We start from the raw sequence: 22,970 nt of genomic DNA on the forward strand, positions 1-22,970 counted from the left end.
TTTTTTTGGCACCTTCATGTGCTTCACACACTGAATGAATGTTTTCCAGGTCTCGCTCTTCACCTCAGATTTTCTGGCTAATTAGTGTGAACATCTTCAACAATTTACATGGGAACTAAATTTATACATGCCACAAAATCTAATCCTGAGGAATACCTACATGTAGCCTACTGTAGAAATGAAATTTTCCCTTTCGTGATAATATGCTAATATTATTTTACTCACTTAAGAACAGTTAAATAGCATTTTGAGAGCTTCCTGCATGTATGAAATGTGTGGCCACTAAAGGGGCAGCGCAACAAGCTGTAAGCAGACCACTGATATCACCTTGTAAAGCTGTTGGGAAGAATGTTGTAAAAGAGCAACACAAGCATTCGCTTAGAGTTGTGTTTCTGACCACCTGACGAACATGAGTCCAATATTCACTCTCTATTTAGCTCTGCTCTGGTCTGCCCCGACTCCTGAGGGAAATCTGGCTCTTTAGCTTTCACAAGCTAGTCGCTAACTTGTTTGTTGTTTTTTGGTGCACACAGTGGGTTTATTAGTGTTTTTGCTGGAATAGCTGCCTGCTGTAGCTGCGAACAAGGCAGATAACACTGAGACTGAACCAAAACAGTAAAGCTGTCAGCCGTAAAATCATGATGCCGAAAGATGCTAAAGCGCTCCGTAGGCTGAGTGGAACTGCAGAGGTGGTTAAGAATTCCCGGTGGGATTGTCACTACAGGTGACAGCTTTCCAGGTACAATTAATATGGATTTTTTTTAATTAAAACACAATGTTAATGTGAAACAAATAATCAGATTGGCAAAACAGGTTGTGAATAGATCCTTTCTCTCTTCCTTTGTCTCCTTCAGGCATTCTTCCCCCTCACCTCCTCTGGCCTGACTGACCCACCAGCCCATCACCATGAACTACCTCCGCCGGCGCCTGTCAGACAGCAGCTTTGTGGCCAACCTCCCCAACGGCTACATGATGGATCTGCAGAGGCCGACCCCTCCAGGTTCATCCACTTCCTCTCCTGCCTCCCCGGCCACAGAGAGGCGGCAGCCCCCGAGCATCCCGAGTCAGACCCAGGCCTCGGGCCCAACCTCGGGCCCAACCTCGGGCTCAGCCTCAGGCTCGACTTCGGGCCCGGGGAGCTTCCTCAGCTCCTTCTCCAGCGTGGTGAAGAGTGCTCAGATGGCCCAGAACGTCGCTGCTGCTGCACACGCCAAATCAGCAGCTGCTGAAGGAGCCCCAACAGGAAACAGTCAGCCACCCAAACCTGTCATACGCAAGCCCAAGATCCTGCTGGTCATCGACGATCAACACACAGACTGGTGAGTGGAAGTTTCATGGTAGCGTGTGTGGCCAGGTAGTTGAACAAAAAGTGTGTATTTTCACATTTTATTGTTTACTTTCTGAATTCTGCTGCTCATGTCTAGAAATCAAGTTTTACTTCTGTGCGTTACAGTGACTCTAATTTGTCTCAGTGTCTGGTTCGACAGATAATGAACTGAACTGTGAGTTATTTGTTTTCGAGTGTTCCACTTCATTTAAAGTTTAGCTCCCTTGACAAATCCGCAATGGATCAGAAAAACCAGTGAGCATCTTAGCTCATTTTCTATCTGTACTACTGACTGGAGGTAACATCGCTACAGTTCTGCTACATAAAGCAGAGTAGTATCTCGAAAATAAAAGACTGACATTTTTTTTTCAAAAGGTAAGTATGTAAAAACTGGGTTGGTGGCTTGAAGATAGTTAACTGTTTTGTAAACCAATGGTTGGGGTCCCCACTAGGGTTCGCCAAAGCTTTACAGGGGGTTGTGACGGCTTCTTAATTTTAAGGGATGAACAAAAACTTAAAAAAGACCTATATCTCAGCATTTTGTTCATTTATGTGAAGAACACAAAATGAAACTGCTGTTTTTAGAGAAAAAAATCTAAACAGATATGAAATCTATATTCAAAGAGCATTCACCTTCTTCTATACAGCCACATACAGTATATGCCACTTAGTCAGGGGTTGTCGGTTTACTAAATGACAGAAAAGGGGTCCTTTAAGGAAAAGAACTGAGAACCACTGGAGTTCCAGATTTCCAGATCCTGTCAGGAAAGAGTGAAAGTTTCAGCAAAAAAATTGTTTATTCTAAAAGTCACCTTTGGCAGCTTTAGCATGCTGCTTTGGGGGCAACTTATCAGTGTCAATACGCTAATAAGCCATTAACAAGCCTTCAAAAGTTGAAGAAACATTGTACTCTGCTTACCTTTTGATTTTTAGCTCCTGCTAAATCAAAAACATTCATTCTTCCGATAAATGCGTATGTCCTTGTCTTATGCAGCCTTATACCATGGCTGTCTGTGCTGGAATAAAAATTGTCATGGTAACAAGAGGAAGGTCTTTTGCTCTTCAGATGACAGAAAAATAAATGAACTTTAATGAGTTCTAGATGGGTTCATCTTTCAGTGCCAGCACATACATGCATGTTAGTGGCCGGTATCGGCTGTTGTGTGCTGCACGTTGTGGAAGAATTGATTTCCGGTGCTGCAGTCAAGACCTGTAGCAGCCAGTTTATCATGTTTGTCTTACTGAATCAATAAAACCACTCTTCCATTTCATGAATTGTTATTCTGCTGCCTGAAATTTGCTGGTAAATCGACCTCAGTGAAGCTGTTATTAGCTATTTCCAACCCTTTGAATTTATCTACACAATTACGGGGGGATCATTTTGTACCAAAGGATATCGGGCTGAGGTCTAAAAATGATCACTAAATTAAAGCGCTCCGCTGACAGCCGTGTCAAAAGCACCGAGATTGCTCTCAATATTCTGAAAAGGCGGACGGCCTCTTGTCTTTAATCCAGCTGGCTAAAATCCCAAAAGGGCCTGTTCCTTTTTTACATCTTGGTGTTTCTGAAATGAGTCGTCAGAGGATCATCCACCCACTGAGGCTCGCTCCGACTCTGAGGGACCATCCTCACTCTTGAGAGAGCAGCAGGGGTTTTATTCACCTAAACAAGCTCAGTTACTTCTATGAAAAGAGAATAAAGGTGGCTTTGAAAAGCGCTTGGTTGCTTTTTCAGTACAAAAAAGAAAGTCATTTTTGTGAAGGACTCTGATTTTGTACAGGGTTGACACGGTAAGAGCAACACCTGTTTAATATAATGCAATCCACTGCAACAGCCTTGCAATAAATCTACCTCTGAAGTTTTTAATGTTCAGTTTATGTTGAGACTGTGACTACAATATGTTTATTAGAATAGAAATCTTTATTTACAAGGCCATAGTTTGTGGTAATGTATTGGATCACATTATATTGTAATACCAAATTGTCATGTAGATTTTAGTTTAGCTTTAGCTTAGATTTTAGTGTTTATTCTGAATATAATGTAATATACAGTTTATGTTTCACATTCATTTATTTTATGGGCCCCTCCGATTGTCTGTGGAAATGAGGGGTGTCTGGCACTCCAGCAGTTTCTGTCTCAAATGGAAAAGGCCACTGACTATGAATCCTTCAAAAAGCTTTTTTTAAAATATTTTAAAAATATTAATATTTTTAATATTTAATATTTTTAATAAAAATATATCTTGTCATTAAAACATTTTTTTAGATTATATTAAATTGATTTTGTTTGATTTATAACTCAGCCTATTCCTTTTCTGGCCACCAAGTGGCATTGTAGTTCAACTTGAGTTTTACAGAGAAATCGTCCTCAGTGCTGCTCACGCTTTGATGTTTCTGTGACGAAGTGATGGGCTTTGGCCAGCAGAGGGTGATGTGTGATAGCTTCTGAGGTTTATATCAAACACTTCTTCTTACTGCTGTTACAGATGTTCTGTAATCAACAGCAGCTCCTCTCAGTCAAAGCCTTAGACACACAGACTGGAATACTTCACACTGAAATGATTCTTATGTACATGCATGTTAGGCTGCAGTTAGACACAAGTATTGATCATGAAGTTGACAGGGCAGGGTGTCCCACCTCCAACCAGAGAAAGCTGCACTTGGCAGTCTTTTTTCTTTCTCATCGTTTTGGTTTCATTTACCCCTCACCAACCTGGGCTGTGTGACTTCTGGGACGTCATCCTACAGGTTTTCTGGAGTTGAACTCCACTTGACACTAAGCAAACAGTAGCTTGAAATAATTAGCATTGACATTGACACCGATATCCAATTAAGGGTTTCCCTTTGCTTTTCTGTACTTAACACCAGAATAGAATAAAGGGAAAGAGACAGGTGTGTGCCAGTTTTCTAAAAATTGGAAGATAGTTCATGTAGATTGGCTCGCTCACCAACACTATCAACTGTTTCAGCAGCAGCAGTGTGTCTGACATACAGCTCGTGGAGGCAGTTAAGGTACTTAAACCCAATTGTAGCAATTTGCGTCAAACATTTCACTAAATAACTAAATCTAAACACACAGACATGATACACATTTTTTAGATTCAGTGTGACTTATTTTCAGGGAACATCATTACCACTGATTGACATCTGTACATCTTAGAAATAATAGAAACTGCAAAACTTGCCTGAGAAACATCATGTTTTTCAGTTTTCTTCATTATCAAAGTATTCCAGTAATAGTAATTGGTACATGAGGGTACATTGCAAACAGGAACTGTAAAAAGCTCATGCAAACAAATATACGGTACAGTTTTCTCAATTTTGTCTCCTTGAATCACCAAGTGTCAGTCTGTCCTAAAACTTTGCTCATCTTAGTAAGCTGCCCGAAATGAGAAACAGCTAACTGTGATAGGCTGAGACCCTAGTCAAATAAGCGAAACACTCTCTAAAACATACATCACCACCAAGGCACACATTAGAAGAAGTTATATTATTGATAACCCTATTCACCATTGAACGTTTTATTGAACTTGTGAAGTTAGAAAATCTGGGATGTTTCTCAGTCACTTCAGTACAGTTTTCTTGAAACCGGTACCTAGTGGCCAAGGCATCATAGGTTATTTCATATTGCCTTATGGTCTTCACTGCCACAAAGAGAGTGATGACTCTTGAGTTTGTTTGGAATAATCAGAAGAACACTTACATGTCTCTTTTCAGCAATATATAAGAAGCCTCTTAGTGTGCAGCAGATGATGTGAGAGTGTCTGTGATGCTGCCTATGTTAAATATAAGATCGCAACAGCACTCTTAATGTCTGCCTCAAGGTCATTTCAAATAGGGACTGAGACCTTTCTTCGACTGTTACTCAGGGGCCACTTCAAAGGTGCAGGTAGAGCATGAAGCAGCCGTTTAACAGTTGAAGCTCGACCCCTGGAGACAAGTACAACTCATAAAACAAAGACCAAATATTTGGCTGCTGCTTTGGCAACGTGTCTGTGTCATGGTGTTGGCTTTTTCAGTCACAGTGTTTGCTTTTAGGACAATGTGAAACCTGCTTTTAGGCAACTGAGTCCTGACGTTGATTCATGGAACATTAGGAAATAAGCATACTGCTTTTGAAATCTCTGTGCTGTCAAGATAAAAGTTTGAACCACACCGGCCAGATTTCTAATTTACTTCACGGCCCCGTAGTGATTCCAGATGTAATCTTGTTTTCATTTTTAAAGCCACCATGTGGTGTCCCTCGAATCTTCACTCTATAAACAGATGTGCTGTGTTTTTCATGCATTTCCATAAATCAACATTGATCTTATCCCATCCGTGGTCACCGGTTCATCTGGGGCCACAGCAGCCAACAAAACTGTTTTATCTGGAGGATAATGTGTGATAGACAGTTAAAGCCACAGCATAGCTTTACTTTAGTGCGTTGGCAAATGGTCCACCAGATAAGTAATCACAATAAACTGTAACCATCCACCACCACCTATTGTTTCTATGCATCCAAGGCAACCACATAGCTGGTGTGTTGCAAATGTGCAGACTTCTCCTCAGACATTATCAGAGAAAATATAAAAGAAAACAAAAAAAAATCCAAATTAGTCCAGTCCTATGGCAGTAAATGTGCTAACAAACCTCTTCTGGTGTGCTTTAAATCATTTATTTTAACCTGCATTGATTGAGTTTTTGGGCCAGCTGTGGGCAATAAAACAAGCTGTAAACAAAGCACTGATGTTTAGAATTATCACCTTTATTAAGTTGTTACAGCAATTGTGTCGTCAATTCATTGCTTATTTACACATCCAACAGACACAGCGCCACATTGGCATTTGTTTACATCGTGTTTCTGGATTCCTGATGAATGTATGTAAGACTGTGCACTATTTACTCTCCTTTTGGGTTGTTTTGGCCTCCAGCAACTATATAAGGAAATAGTTGGCTCTTTAGCTGCTAAATGCTCCACTATGCTCACCAGCTAATCGCTAACTAGGTTGCACACAGTTGTTAAGAGTTTTTCATTCAAAACAGATGCCTGCTGCGTTTGGAAATGAAGCTAATGAGAGCAGTGAGTGTGAACCATTAAACCAAAACACTGAGCTAAAAGGCGCTAAAACTCTACATAGTCATGAGCAGGGGCCAAAGATTTGGGCGATAATTCTGTGTACGTCAGTACAAGTTGCCTCAATTAAGCTTCAGATTATTATTTTCCTGATTAAAGAAAAAATGCCCATTGCATTTTCCCAAAGCCCAAGTTGACATATTCCAGTTGCTTGTTCTGTCCCAAACCCAAAAGTTTTCAGTTTAATATAATAGAAAATGAATACAAGCAGCAAACAAAACATTAAAAATGGAGAGCCCTTACCGCTTGTGGCCAGTTTTAGAAGCATTTTTGCTTAAAAAATGTTTATCAAAAATGTGCTGATGAATTTTCTGTTGACCAACCAACTAATTGTTTCAGTTCCATTATTATTATCAGCTGTTTCAAATGTTTCAAAAGAGGGGCACTATTTCTGGGCAAAAGATTAATTGTATGAATAAAATGTGGATTCACATAAGAGCAGAGTTAAGTTTAGTTACAAAAAAGCAATATGCTTTAGAAAACAAAATTTGTTGTAAGATATTCCTGTTAAATTCTGTTAATATACGTGGAGCCAGAGTGTGTTTAGAAAACTTTATCTCTTAGTGTCATGGATGTTTGTTCGAACTTTTGCTGTGATGCTGGAAGAGTTTACTGGTCCGATAGCGCAGTCTTTCTGAATTGTCCTGACTGAAGGTATCACAGTGGAAGGCAAGGGCGTCCGTCCATCCATCGCTGCCTGCCTTGGGGTTGAATTTCCTCTTGGGCATTCCAGCAAAGAGGCTGAGGTCTCTGGGGAAACGCTGCTCTGTCCTGACAGGCTTGGCCTCCAGCAATGACTGATGCACAATAGCCGTACACAGCACCGAGGCAAAGTCTCCGAGAGCATCACCGCCACCACCGACAATTCCTCCTTTTCTGTCTCTGTCTCCCTGTCCCGCTCTCTGCCTCTCTCTCAGGCTGACATGTAAGACGTTTTGCCAAGAAGCTGTCAGTCTGTTTGCACTGTGTTCAGAATGATATGAGCGTCTGATTGCTCAATTCAGCCCCGTTCAGGCAAAGTGTTTACTTCTTCATATACGTGATTACTACGAGATCCTCTTTTTGCCCTCAACCATATGAAGACGGTTTTCATTTTATGTTGTGTCTAAAGAAAAAGCAGGGGCCCACATACTGCCGAACATCTCAAGGGCAAAAAGAAGCAGAAAATCTTTTTGTGGTATTTATAAATCCATGCTGTACCTCAAAACAGGGCAAAAGTTCACATTCTGCAAACACCAGCAGGCGAATATTAGAAGTACCAGAACTATTTAAGTACTTAAACGGTACAGTTGGAAAGTAGGACAACTTAATCCCATTGTCTTTAGCCATGTCTTTTTTATCAGATTGAAGTGTGATCTCTGTTCAGATTGTGATGAAACTGAGGGGAATGGTGCCTCTTCACACTGTTGAAAGATGTTGTTTTTGGCCTCATAAAGGGCTGAAAGGTTTGGTGATTGACCAAGTAATGTCCTACAGAAAATCAGATTGATTCAAAATGAGCTACACAAACACAAATATACAAATAAGCTGTCTAGTCCTTGAAAAGTACATACATTTTCCCAGTTTTTGCGTTCTGTCTTTCCAATTTGTTCACATCGAGCACTTGATGTGTGCGGTTCCTTTTACAAGCTCACTAATCAACCAGTTGACATGATACCTCATGTTGAAGTGGATATGATTAATATTTCTATATGAACAACGAATCACATGACTAATTGTAAGAAAAACAGATCACTTAACCCACAGAGAATTATCACCTGACTCTACATACAGTCCCCCTCAGCTCTACAGAGTTTTGTAGTGACTTTCAGCTCGTTGTTTTGGTTTCTGGCCCACAACTATATTGTTTTAATTCAGTCTTGCTGCTTTTATCTGTCTTGTTTTCGACTGTAACACACAGATGTTTTCAGTGAAAAAGCTCAGATAAACCCACTGCAGACTTATGCTACCTGTTCGGGCAGACACAGTTTACGACTAGCTACATGTTTGTGCCACATGTGCCAGATATTTTCCTCTGGAGTTGGTGGAGACCAAACAGAGCTAAAAGAGGGTAAATAATGGACTGAGATTTGTCAGGTGGGCACAAATGAGGCTCGAAATAAATGACAGTGTTGACGGTTTAAGGCCTTGACAATAACTAACCTACGAGTCAAGGTTATGATGAAACTTGAACTGTTCCCTATCACAGGGAACCTTGCGTCCTTCATAGGAGAAAACATGAGCTAAACCAACACATGGGGAATTTAATCTTCATGTAAAAATATGTGTCCAGCATAGAAAATCTCCTTTGTAAACACAGCAGTATTAGTACAACATCAAGTTTAGCGGAGTAGATACAAATAGAAACACCCTGGAGGGGCAATTGGTTTTGTCCACATACATGACTCATACGCTTCCTATAAGTGGTACACAAAAGAAAGAACATATTCTCATGGTAAAAAAAAGGAATTCAGTTTCATGGTGTTTATATAGAGGGTGTGTGCACGACTGGGAGAAGGAAAGCCCAGACCTCTTTGCGGAGCTGAAAGTTTACGTCTGAACACATATAAAGCAGTTGTTCAAACCCAAGAGCCCAGCGGCTTGTAAATTAAATCGATCACTTGGAGTGACGAAATGTTTTGCAATACCTTGAAATGCATACCAGTCATTTTTAGGCGGTGAGCCTGTGGGTCCTGCCTCATGCTCTGTGGTGGTGGTCCAGGGTGACAGGGGGCATCGCCTGTTTAGTATGTAGGTCAGTCATGCTGAAGATTCACGGCTTCCAAAATTACAGAGAATGAGACAGCTTGGGACCCAAAACTTTAAAGTCCAACAGCTGGGAGACATTAAGAACAAGATCCCCCCCAGTGGCCGTAATGAACGTTAATGAACGGACCTGAAAGGACAGATGTAGGCAGATGAAAAGCAAAGAGGAGGACATGAAGGCAAGTGGAAGAGGTTTTGAGGCTTTGTTTGGTGAGAGGCTTTGAGATAAAACGCTGCAAAAGGAAAATGTGTTTTGGTGTGAGTAGGTCAAGAGGCACTCTAAATCCCAAACAGCCTGTCCCAGTAACTGAAGGCCTCCAGCGTATAGCCTAGATCCTCAGCTACACACAGCTCCAGCCTGAAGCCCTTGACAGATTGTTAACTGTCCCACGCCTGCAAGGGGTGAGAGTTCAACACTGTGAGACCCACAGATCACTGGGACACAACATGGCTATAAATAATAAAATGGCTGAAAATGTGCGAGAATCCGAGAACCACAAGCGGTAAGGGCTCTCCATTTTTAAGTGTTTATTACATTGTCGAAGTCGAATAAGAGCAGGTATGTATGTTAGTTCTACAGTTTTTTCACCCTGTTGTGGTAAGACTCACGTTAACGTTACAACGTTAACGTTAAAACAGTTTGCACTGTCAGACGTCACAGTCTGTCTGATTTGTGCCGTAAAGCAATGATTCCCAATCCCGGGCTGTGGACTGGTACCGGGACTTAGAACATTGCCATTAATACTAATTTCATAATAAATAAGACCATGTTCTTGGCATGGTCTCTGTTTGTTCCATCTTTCTTTATCACTCCCACAACAACAGGATACCCATTTTCAGCTATAAATTAATCTGTTAAATTCATTAGTCCTCATCAACCACTTGGCTAATAGATCTGCATGTTCAGTGATTTTACTGCTGTTGCTACTAGCTAACATGAGTAAAAAGCAAAACTTTGAGAGTTTAAGAAAGCTTGAGGGTTTCTTTTGGAGTAGGTAGGGTAACTATGTCAGCACAAAACTGTCTGTGGGGCAAAAGCCGTTGCCGAACCCCTGCTGTTAAGCAATTCATTTTGGCTACGGTCCTACAAAGTCAGCAATTCTTGGCTGGATGTGTCATAATGGGCTGAAAAGTCCGGTGGTGTTGCCAGAATTTGGATGGATATTCAGAATCAGATTTTTTTTAAGAGGAAAAACATAGATGTTACAAATAAAGGTCATAGTCATTCCGGAGGGCACTACTCCGACTGTAAAAACAGTCTCCTGTGTTGCAAACAGGGGCCCCCCTCACTTTATGAAAGTACAAAACAAAATCGCTAGAGAATCTATTCAACTGTCTGAACATCAGAGAAGAACGAGAATGTGCAATTAAATAAACCAAATGTAAACTACAATGTCAACTTTCCACTGTGGTTTTTCTGTATACAAACTCCAGATTTAAATAGCACAGTGAATCCACATGTATCTCTCGGTCAATCTAAATACTGCAGGTCTGATGGTTTGGGAGATAACTCTTCCAGTTCCAGTGCAGGTTCAGACTGCAAAACAAGTACATCAGTGCTGGATGATTCCAGTATTTTTCATGTGATCATCAGATGTCTCTTTAACTTTATAGCAGTGCTAGCTGATGTGTATCTTTGATGACATTATATTACATTGCACAAGTGCAATCAACTATGTGGATACAACCCAAAAAGTACATTCATACATTCATCAGCTTCATCAAGTGCTACATTTAGAAACAATAAAAGATAGAGATAGAGAGAGATAGAGAAAGAGGTTTTTTATGTATATAACAGTAACAGAAATGTAGCCACCAGGGTTTAGTTTCACCTTGACCACACACACACACACACCAGAACATCACAAGTAAAACAAAGAACAATCACACACACAGGGATCATCAGTGAGTTCTCTTTATTAAAAGCACTGTATTTCACTTGTTGCCAAGAGATTCTGTTTACTTGAAGCCCCACAAGGTCAGATTCTGTAATGATGGAAAATATGAGTCATTATTTTGCCCGCTCACAAGGTATTTTGGAAGGTCTCTTGAAATTTCAGCTCTCCTTCAATCAAATAAACAAAGGATATTTTAAGGTTGTTTTGACTGTTAGGAGTCGGTACTGTTGTTGCAGGGGAGGAACCCACATGTTGAAGTACACATATGTCCTAAAGATAAACAAATCAAACCTTGCAATATAGTAATTTATACAAAATTAATCTCCACAATTGTAGACATATATGCAGATTATTCATTAAATAAAAGGCTAGAACTGTATATAAGAAGCATACTTTTTGTCAGTTCCTTGACAGTTTGTCTTCCGTTTCTTTGCAGGGCGAAGTATTTTCGAGGGAAGAAGCTGAACGGAGAATATGAGATCCGGGTGGAACAGGTATTGTGGATTTAACATAAATTCTGTGTAGTTAGGTACTTTATTGATTCTTTCAAAACTGCAAAATTGTATACTTATTATTCAGTCAGCATTTAATTAAATAATTTTGAGGATGACCTTCAGTTTGTAGGTAATGCGAAGGGTACTTGATGCTGAATTTGGCTAAAGTTAATTATTTTTCGATAATTCGACACCCTAGAGTGCATTATCACTCTTATCCCAATAAGAGATTTCGAATGCCAATCCTTTTGCAATATTCACTGTCTGGGATGCGTCTCCGCATGAAACTAGCACACACAATTTTAATTATGGCCACCTTGATCTTTTATATATAATCTACTTCAATTCAAAACTATTTCAAAATATTTCCCAAAAAAACATTTTGGGAAATATGCTTACTAACTTTCTTGCCAAGAGTTTCTTGCCAGACTCTCATGTCTGTATATTAAGTATGGAGCTAATAGCCAGGAGGTGATACGTTTATCTCAAAGGCTGGAAACAGGTGGAAACAGCTAGCATAGCTTTTGTTTTTTTAATCTGTACGAAAAGATGGGAAAACAATAATTTGTAGTTTTACGGGAAGTACTTCTTGCTATATATTAAAAATTTCTTGTTAGCCGTTTCCCCCTGTTTCTAGTCTTAATGCTAAGCTAGGCTCTGGCTCCAAAGTTTACAGACATGCATCAATCTTCTCATGTAACTCTCGGCAAGAAAGCCAAGAAGCACATTTGCCCAAAAGTTATTCCATTGAACCATCTTGATTTAAATTCAACACGGTTGTGCCGATGTTATTTTACAGTAAGCAGAGAAATATGTGTTAAAGTCTAGACGTACAGTATTTACAGTGTGTAGATAACATCTAATTTACCTCAAATAATTCAGTTATACATCTGCAAGCCATTGTTGAGACTGGAACTGTCTTTGAAATGGAGTGGTGGGCTTTTATGAGAGAAGGAAAAAGCGACCACAAAAAGCTGGACTGGTGATTTTATAGCCTGTTTGCTCCACTCTCTACTGTTGTGGTCACATCCCCTTTCTAGGACAGGCGGGGTTGGAATATGTGTCAAGATTTTTCTATGAAATGTAAACTTATATGGATTTTAAAAAATATATTGTGGTGTCGCAGATATTGAACCCCAATAAAAATGTGGCTGCGTTAATTAGGCCCGTTAAGTTCATAGTGAGGGGGACCATACAAGCCCCCNNNCCCCCCCCCCCTCCCAAAAAAGCTCAGCTATAGCTCCAAATGACCTAGTTAGATCTTGTTGGACCCTCCACTCTTTACCAGAAGCCCCCTGTGTTGACGATAACAAGTCAGTTGCTAATTGCCTTCAGCAGCCAGACTCTTCATAGGCTGTTAGTGCTCCTCGCTGAGAGCCTTAGGACGATGGAAACCCAATCTCTGTGTGAAAAGTTAGCGACACGCTGAGATGAACCCTTTTAGGGGATGACAATAAAAGCAGAAAGAGACCTGCTGCGCTTTCTCCCTCTCTCGTCAATCCCATTTCCTCGTTGGCTTTTAACATCTCTACACAGCAAACATTTTGACACTGAATACATTTTTTTTCAGTGGCCTGCATCAACACTAAAACATGGCACCAACATTAAGGTTAAAGCATTCTTAGTTGTTCAAAGCTGCTACCTAAATCATATACATTTTACATTTACCTGTAGTAAATACCTTTCTAATTTGAGTTCAAAACAGCTCTAAAAGCATTTTTTTTTATATTATATATTTTAAAATGATAATTTTGATCTTATTTAGATGAACATTGACCTTACACAGCATTTTATAGCTGCTATCTATCATGTTTATGCTGTTAAAGCCCTCTGAACCAGCGCTTGCGAGCCCCATACTAACATAACTCTTTCTCTGGCTTACTTGCTGCCATATAAGGTACCATCTTTAGACTCCAGCACAGGCTTACAACAGCATGTGATGCTGCGGTGGGGAGGCCTGATGCCAGTATGTATGAAAGAGAAAGAGAGCGGCTCTGATTCTTCGATGTAATATCTGTCAGCAAGGCTGCCCCGCCACCTGTACCTTCCCCACAGCAGATCTGCGAGCCCATTGTTGCGGATCATTCCCTCTCATTTACATGACCCACTTTGTAGTTACATTTGGCAGACGCCTGACGTCCTGTGTCTACCGGGTAACGCCTTTTATCCGCTAAACAGATGCTCACAGGAGCGCCGGTGGTGGTTTCTTTGTGCTCCTAAGTGACTAATAAAACCAGGCTTGGAGGCATTGCTTTTTTTGCAAAGTGATGAAATATGTTCAGTTGTAGTTCTTAAAGCTTTTGAGTGCCAAAAACATGCCAAGTGATCCTCACAGTCAGATTAGTATAACAGCATCATTTTTTAATTTATTATTCAAAATAAAAAACACAGCCAGTAAAGAGTGTATCGCTGACATGTCACTTCTGAAACAAATACAAAAAGGTCTCTCTAACATGACTACAGATGGGAGTTGTATATTAACTTCTTTCCCTCTCACTCTCAGTTAATCCCTTGTGGTTTAAAGGAGGAGTTGATGTGCAGTTACATCAGGCCAGTGCTCATATATCATGAGCCTGTGACTCACTTAAATCATGAGACCCAGAAAAACAATAATAATAAAAAAATGTAAAAATGAAAATACTGTCATACAGTTTTCTCTCTGGTATGCAGCTCTTTTTTTTTTTTTTTTACTATAATGTCCCAGTAAAAGTTCAAACAGTCAAAGTCTACAGTCATGCTAGCAGCTTTAGGTGCTTTGAGCTAAATGCTACTGTTAGCATGCCCACAATAACAGTTAATGCTAATATTAAATTAAGTTATCTTTACCATGCTTGTCATCAAAGTTAAGCCATGATAACTTTAGCACCATAGACAGTAGAATTAAAGGCCGCCAGTGACCGCACCTGTCACTCAAAGTGACCATAGCCCTAAATATGCATAACTTTATGCCTTAATATAATTTAACTGGGTGAGTAATATAAAAATTCTCCCCCCATACAGTTGACATAAACGGGGATATTAGCTAAAGAGACCAAAACGTGTTTTATATTAGCCTGTAAACATGTTTATTTCTGTTGTAAAGCATTTTAATATGGGGGCTCATAGGGATTGACTCTGCCTTTTGTGGAACTTGAATTTGAAAAACCTCCAGTGCTTTTGAGCTTCCTGTTGCATATTTATTGTGTCCAGTACACAATACTGTCGATTACTTTGAGACTGCTTTGAGGTTTTATGATGCACTTTATTGTTTAAGTATTCTTATAAAAGTATAACTTCTCATTTATGAGAGGGAAATTGTGTTTCTCCTTTCAAAGGTTTCACAGTCTCACTTTAAAGGTTTACCCCAGTTTCTGATTCACTTGTGTGTTATTTTTTTTATAGATTTCCTCAGGGGGTTTTATTTCACAGTAGGTGGCTGAAAATATTTAGGAACACAGACTTAACCACTGATTTTATATCTGGACACATATGTTCCCCACTTTACACATGGACCCAGAGATTTGGTTTGTTCATTCAGAATAGTGACACATTCCAGAGATCTTTGGAGTTTAGGGGATTAGGTATCGCCTGTAATGCCTTTTGTATGTATTTGCAGTATCTGTGATGTGTGTAGAGTGGTGGCAGTGCCAAGCCGAGGGCCTCTTGAGCTGACATCTTGTGCACTGAAAGTCGTCACCCTACTTGGCACTTGGAGAATTGTGACAGTCCATTTTGAAAAATGCCTGAATGAATGTTCACCTGCTCCAATCTCCCAACAAAAGGCTGCCAGACGAACTGCCAGTTTGCTACCCACAAGCCCCGCAAAGTCATAAACACTGCAATTTACACAATTGGACACATTAGGCAGTTAAATTTGAAGGGGTCTGTTGTTTGTGAAAGAACAAGGGGAGGTTCTTCTGGGTTGCTGGACCATGTGTGGTTTGGGTCGGGCAGGGCAACATCTGTTCCGCAGGCACATGACCTCAGCGCTGTCCACGCTCCTTTCTGCTGCAGTCATGGCAGCTCACAGGCAGTTGGCTGTATGTTATCCGTACCCTTTTTTGGCTGGTATTTGCACATGACATAGGGCATCTGGGTCGAACTTGCTCAAGACGGGTGATTTGGTTTGGTACTAGCTGCCGACATCTGACTGACCCAGCTGCCCTCATGCCTTCTGTTGCCCTGTGGCATTTAGCATCTGTCTTGGATTTCAACATTTAGTGCCTCAATGGATTATTTCACTGTTGTACAAGGTGGTAGTGATTAGCGGCAAATACTTCTCTGTGGTGCACATGAATGGTCCACTGTACTTCAGACCTCTCAATTGCATCAGTATGCGTTTCAACCGAGCTTATCAAGAGTTTCTGAAAATTCAGAGGTGGTCAACAAAAAGGTCTGCCCTGCGACTACAAATCAAATCACTACAGCCTGTTCTCTCCTCACATTTGTACACAAAACTGAAAAGTAATACCTCATATAACTCTAACATGTCTACTTGCCAGACATTTTTTTATTCTCCAGTAAGCATGCGTTACAATCCAGGAGAAATTAAACAGCTACTTCTATGCATGAATTTTCATTCAAAGTTGTATTTCACCCAGGTCTTAGTTAACTAAAGAGGTGAACCACTAAAAGAAGCACTATGTGTCACATAGAAACATCTATTTTCAGATTAAAGGAAACCACACAATAAGAGGCTCCATCTGGGCTAGAACGATTTTATCAACAGGAGTTCCAGTTTGGTCACTCGGGACCAAAAATAAAAAAAGAACAACTATCACTGGAACAGGTCAGTGTTAAAAGGAGTATAATAGGGATTTGGATTTAGTAAGGTTAATTATGGCTTAGATCCGCAGTAAGAACATCTATTTTCTTATTTTATCATCATTGGCTCATTGTAATATAATTATGTAATTTAATAAAATGATATAAATACAAATAAAAATATAAAGTAATTCTAATAATAATGTAATACACTACACTCTACAATTGATTTGTATATGTATACAATCACCATGGTATACATTTTCTATTCTGGCATATTTCCTTCTAATCTTGAATTATCTTGAATGAAGCTTTCAGTGCTTACTCATCACCAAATAATTCCACTGCTTTAATGGATTATAATGATATCATATCTTACTCTTTAACTGACTTCAAACCTTCCAATGTCTTCATGTCACATGTCATTTCAACTGATTCTTACTCTTTAGCTTGTATTTAAACTACTTATTTGACATTTCTACTGTTGTCAGTGTTTGCACACACGTACTCCCCTTTTTACAGTGTGCACACTTTAACTGTCTTTAGTGCTTAAAGTGAAATTACAGCTGTTTTTGTTTGACAGTTCAACTTACACTTTCTTGCCTTCAGCTGACGGTTCAGCTGCGTTTGACATTTACTCACAAGCTGTTACTACTGCTCAAACTGACCACTCACCTGCCTACAGGGCTTCAACTTCAAACGGAAATGTCTAATGCTGTCACCCATTACTCTGACATGTTTGCTCCTTTCAATGTTTACACTTCAACTGGCAATTCAAACTATTTGCTTTAACTTAAACTGACCTTAAACTCAATCTTCAACTCCCATGTAGTATTTCCCCTTCCATGCATTAACATTTGAATACATTCAAACCTCTTTACAGTATTTTCAGTGCATTTACATTTTCTTTAGAACATTTAGCTCTTTCTAGTTATCATGCTGCTGTTGCAGATTGTAGTTGAAGAACAGCTTGACTGGTCCTTCCAAGCTGTTTTTGCCACAGGCCTGTTTACAGTTTGACTCATGACGAAAAAAAAGGGCACCTTAACCACCTGAACCTCAGTGACACGGGTTAGTCCAAATCTAAAAGTACCCGCAAAGATTCCAGATGAGCTACTGTCAAGTGGTGTTTACTGTACTGTCCGCAGGTTCACATGGCTTGGCAGTCAGGACAGAGTGCATGTAGCACTGCAGGGATAAATGAGGCTTGCCTGTAAATTGCTGTAGCTCAGCTAAACCAGTGCCTTACTCTACAGTCTTTTGTCAGATATGAAATATCATTATTCCAAGCTGCAGATTGTGTGCTATTTTTATATAAATAAAACAAATAATGTCAGTGGAGGTCCTGTTTTTCACAATACAGTGATCCAGCACTTATTAATGGAAGCTTTTCCATTAGCTGTCCTCCTGTGGTAGGAGTGTGTGTGTTTTACTTTTCTAGTTTGCTTGGATTACTGTAAATAAACCAATTAGCTAGCAGTGAGCAGTGGGAGTGAATATGGCTGGCAGACACTCAAACTGCAGGAACAACAGAAGTACGAGCTCAGTAAGGAGAGAAATTCAGCTTCAGACAAGGTTGAACCTAATCGCAAACATACTGTCTTCTATAATTCTGTTCCTTCTAACAAGTTGGCTGAAACCTATTCTTGAGATGAGAAGAATCAGCTCTGGAGGCAGTTGTCCCATGTATCACTTCCTGTTTTCCTTTCCCAGGGCAAGAGCTGCTCCAAGACAAGTGTCTGAATGTGTTACCGTGATGGTAACCATGGCGCTGTGAAAAGCCTCCTGTCCTGGCTTCTGGGCCTGTGCCCTACACCAGCCACTTCATCCATTACTGCCCAATGACAGTGGTTGTTAGCACTCCTCTTACCCAAAACCAGCCAATCAGAGATGGTGTGGAATGCCCAGCCCTTGCCAAAATGTTGCCCACTCTCTGGTTTTATCTGGTCGCAGCAAAAGTCAACGTAGGCCCCTGTGTTTGGGATGGGATTTGTTTAGGAGATGCAATGATGGAGGATGTGTAGTTGTGTTTGAGTGTGCATTTTGGGTGTGTTAGTGAGGCATGTGCTGCTGAGCACACAGATGTTTCTTTCAGAGGTGGGGATCAGTAGAGAAGAGCTGAGAAAATTAAAGGAGCCAAGTGCATGTCCTTGAGGCACATTGAGTGTGAGTGGCGCCTCGTTGTCCCCTAAATAAGATTACGGCATTTACTCGCCCCCTGCTCTTCCTCTGAGAGTGCAACACAATATATAAAAGAGGTGGGTGTTTTTTTGTTTTTTTTCTCTTGGCAAAAAAACCCAGTTTCCTTACGTTGGCACATTCTTTTAAAAACCAACTCACTCCCCCATACAGAGTTTGCATGGGCCACAGATCTGGATGAAAGGAAAATTTATCTCTGAGAGAATATTGCTGATAATACTTCCTTTTCATGTAGATAAAAGCCCATGTAAAGCTTGGTAAAGCAGGCTTAAAGTATCAAATGATGATCACAGTATGAGCAATTGACGTAACTTACTATGCAAATTGGCAGTAGCAGGGTTGAGTAGGGGGTCAGATGGAGGATTTGCTTCCATTCGCATCCATGTTGGCGTATTTGCAGGCTGATCTATATGTTGCCTGTCGGAAGCCTACAAAGCGAAGCAGCTTACTGCAGGTTTTTGTTGTGCGAGCCACAGCATCAGCTAATTATGAGCTGTCTGACATTCAAGCAGCCTTTCAGTGTGTATTGTGTGTTGTTTTTTGCGCAAATCAAAAATATTAAACAAAAACAAGCTTAATTTAAAATATTCTCTTGCACTTTCCAGTGTACTTGCCTCTTCAAGTCTGTGCTGCGTTTGCCTTTTACTCTTTATATCTGAATTAATTAAAAATATTTTGGCCACTTGGGGGCAGCACAACAAGCACAAACACAATATTGACATACTATTACCTTGGAAAGTAGATATCCTAGCATCTTAACAAACAGTTGCCTATATACACATTCAGCAGACGCGGAGCAATATTAGCATTGTTTCAGTTACTGTTAGCTAGAAACCGAGGTTAAGGACATAAGAGAAACGGAACCAAGACAGAAGAGTCACACTCTATAAAACCAAAACAATGAGCTAAAAAAAAATGTCTGTAGTTTGCTAACTATGACTGACACCTCTCACATCACACATTGTCATTTGACGCATTGCTAATATAAAGTTATTGATTACAGCTAGAACATCAACTTTGAAGCATGAAAAAGTAAAAGTCACATTGTTCACACAAATACAAATGCAAACCAACTGCAAAGGGTTACATGCTGTATGATCAAGCTTTTGTTTATTTATTTACCTAGCCAGTCCAAAGTGAATCCATGCCCCCCCCCCCCCCCCGTCACAAACCTATTTCTTTAATGAAATGACTGCCATGAGGTATTAGCCATGTGCTGTACATGTGTGCAGGACTTCAGTCCAAAATGCAATATATCCTCTTGAAAAGGAATTTGTTCCTCGATAGTCGATGAGAAGTATTAGAATAGTATAATATAAATTATTCTGTTAAGCCCAAATAAACTAAACATTTTAAACACTTTAATAAAGATCACTTTGATTGCATAAAAAAACTATAGTCAAGCTATAAATTGGTAAATAGCCTCTTTAGATGTAGCCTGTTGAGTATGATACACACTGATTGCAATTACAATAGTCAAGTCAGGACACACATTGGGATTTGTATTTTTCTGTGTTCACAGTGGCAGCATGGTCTGGTCCAACTGAACACATCACTGTCCATTTGATTATGTTTTTCCTTTGAGTAACATCTCATTAAACACAGCACTCCTTTTATGCAGTGTTGAGAGGGAGCAAATGATTGAATCTGGTCCATTGCTGACTCAGGTTTAGAGTACTCACAGACAAACAAAATGCAGCCATGTTCTCTTTGTAGTGTTGTGTTTGGTAGGCGACCACGTCATGTCAAATTGAATTTTTGTTTTTCCACAGAGAGTCAGCAGGCTGCTTGTTTGGGGCCCATTAAATCCACTACATCAGTGTCACTCCTCATACTTAAAAGTGATCTGAAGACTAGCAAATGGCAGGGTTTAATGTCTGAGGGCAACTGGCTGCTGTTTAGTATCCCTCTAAGGCTTTCTGTACCTGGAGTTTACAATGATGCAGCCTTGAGGTTGGACCCTGTCAGGAGAACATGAAGCGATCCAACAGTGCGTTAGATGAACTGAAATCATTTTCTGTGAGTCATACAGCCCCCAGCAATACGCTACTTCCACTGCCCCTCTGAGGAAACATGGGGAGCATGTTCAGAATAAAGCAGGGTTTCTGACAGAAGGCCACAGTCAGAACAACTTCTTACACCTTCAGCTAACTAGTATTGTATCTGTAGCCAAAATTGTATGACTTTGCTGTGTAGACAGCTACTGGATGTCCTTTATGAGACAATCAATTATAAGCCCCTTCGTAATACATGTCTTAAAATCGTCAACTTTATTAGCCACCACAGAAAGAGTCAAATGTTACTGATACTACAGACCCAGTTTACAGGTAATGGTCTCAGTTTTGAGCTAAATGCTAACAGCAGCATGCAAACAATAACCATATTAACATGCTGATGTAATGTTTAGTATAATTTTGCATGCTCACGAGTTAGTTAAGTGTGTAAGCATGCTAACAATTACTGGTTAGCACTAAACAGAAAGTACATTTGAGGCTGATGGGAATGTTGAGTTTTTCAGGTATTTTGGTCAAAGTATTGCACAAATTAGAACTATGATGTTTGATGCACCTGCGACAGAAGTGTTTTCTGTTGCACCTGTTACCACACCCAACAGTGACATCACAGTGTACTGACACACCCTGTAGAAGTACACTGCTACATCACGTAGCTGCTTAAGTTGCTCTTAAGGATATATTTTGAGTTACAGTAACTGTATTCTGACAATGTATTATAATACATGATAACATTCATAAAAGATGCTAGAATGAACATTAGTTGAATTAAAAACAACACTTATTTCTCACACTGAATTTCCAATATTTAAGTGAAAACATTTTTGTGAAAACACCATCACTCATGTAGCAGAAGACCAGTTCATTTGAGGAGTACTACATTTGGTCAGGAGCATTCACATCAATACATTGCTTGACTGCTGTGACAATCATTAGCAGTAAAATTGAATTGTCCCTCTCTAGTCCTTGTCCATCTAGAAAGTCCATTCCCAGAAGTCAACTTGCGCCCCTCCTTTTGAGTGTATCTGGGAGTTTGAGTCATTAGGTAGCTGGGCTACGGCCTTTCACAAGACTCTCACTGTCCTAGAGGCCACAGACTGGGGATAACTCAATTTGCCTCCTCTCACCAACTCTCTCTGACTCTTGTCTGTTTCTCTGCTGAGCAAATGCAGTAAAATGAAGTCAACCTCTATCAAATCTATTGTCTGTACTGTTTTGGTGGTTGGAGGAACTTTTCCAGTCTTTTATTTTTCATCTTTGTAGGAAAGATATTTCTAATGTTATTTATTTTCTGGCTTTATTGCTGGAACATCACTGAATGATGTCTGATTGGATTTGATTTTAAAAGGTTACAAGCCTGAAAATATGAAAGAAGGGTCTGCACACTGTAGCTCCCTTACAGCCAATTTATTAGCATATCCCCATGTGTTTCAAGTTAATGCTCTCAAGTCTTATTTAAAGGGTTGCATGAGATTTTAAATATGAGACTGAAAAGTTGAATGAATCTCACAACCCGCACAAGTGCATCCCAACAGGGGAAGCTACAACCAACCAAACCAAATTATATACACTTTTCATAAGAAACAAGCAAATTAAATATCTTCATTCATTTCACTGGAAATGAGCGTATCAGGAAGTCTATCCAACACATCTCCCTTTGGAAAGGGATTCTGCCCCTATTGCCACCTCTCTGTGGCATCTTAACTGCCTCTGTGCCCATGTAATGTACTTCACTCAAGCTGTGGTTATGACTATTTAAGTTCTTAGCCACTGTTGATTTAACATCATGATTACGAATAAAACACTGTTCACAGATCTTGGTTTTTAACTTGGTTTAAATTTCCATTCGTAATATAAATGACATCTGCATTTTAACAGATAAATCACATTTTTAGTGTTACATGTGACCGTGATGTCAACACCAGACTTTGGTGAATATAATCCCCTTAATCATAGAATAGCAGTGTATACAATTATGACAAGGAAATACCCACTGGGGATCTGAACCAAAACTTGTTGTGCCAGTTGTGATAACCTATTATTAATCCCACCTATGTATATTGATTGTCAAATTGCCAAAATACACACCGAGGAAGGACGTCTTTCCCAAAAAATCTGTGTGGCAATATTAAAAAGTTAAATTGGAATGCTTTCATAGTCTTATTTTCTTCCTTTGGCACTATTTATATTTCATTTCCACTTTAGTAGTTTAGTAGTTTTAGTTTAGTTTTATTTTTTTATTTTTTTAGTTTTAGTCAAGTTTAATTTTCTGTTTATATTTTGCACTCCATGTCCTACTTGAACAATGCATAGTGTATATACTTTAATTTATAGTTTTATATCTTCTAATATTAATAATATTAGTAATTTTCTATCGTGGTATTCTTTGTTTTCTGTTTGTGCACTACTTTGACCTATTGCTGCTGTGTCAACCTGA

The 22,970-nt window shown here is 39.7% G+C and overlaps 1 protein-coding gene across 1 annotated transcript in view; it reads left to right on the forward strand.

The window, feature by feature from the left end:
* Nucleotides 1–854: 854 nt before the first annotated feature.
* Nucleotides 855–22,970, forward strand: part of LOC118337460 (synapsin-3-like) — a 99,126-nt gene continuing 77,010 nt past the window's right edge. Inside the window, exons 1-2 of the mRNA XM_035674512.1 lie at nucleotides 855–1,319; nucleotides 11,522–11,579. Of these exons, the coding sequence (XP_035530405.1) occupies nucleotides 907–1,319; nucleotides 11,522–11,579 (471 nt within the window). The 5' untranslated portion in view covers nucleotides 855–906. The remainder of the gene's footprint in view (nucleotides 1,320–11,521; nucleotides 11,580–22,970) is intronic.

Source organism: Morone saxatilis, unplaced genomic scaffold (genome assembly GCF_004916995.1).
Source record: "Morone saxatilis isolate NCDOM2014 unplaced genomic scaffold, NCSU_SB_2.0 Contig10, whole genome shotgun sequence".
Classification (NCBI taxonomy): Eukaryota; Metazoa; Chordata; class Actinopteri; family Moronidae; genus Morone; species Morone saxatilis.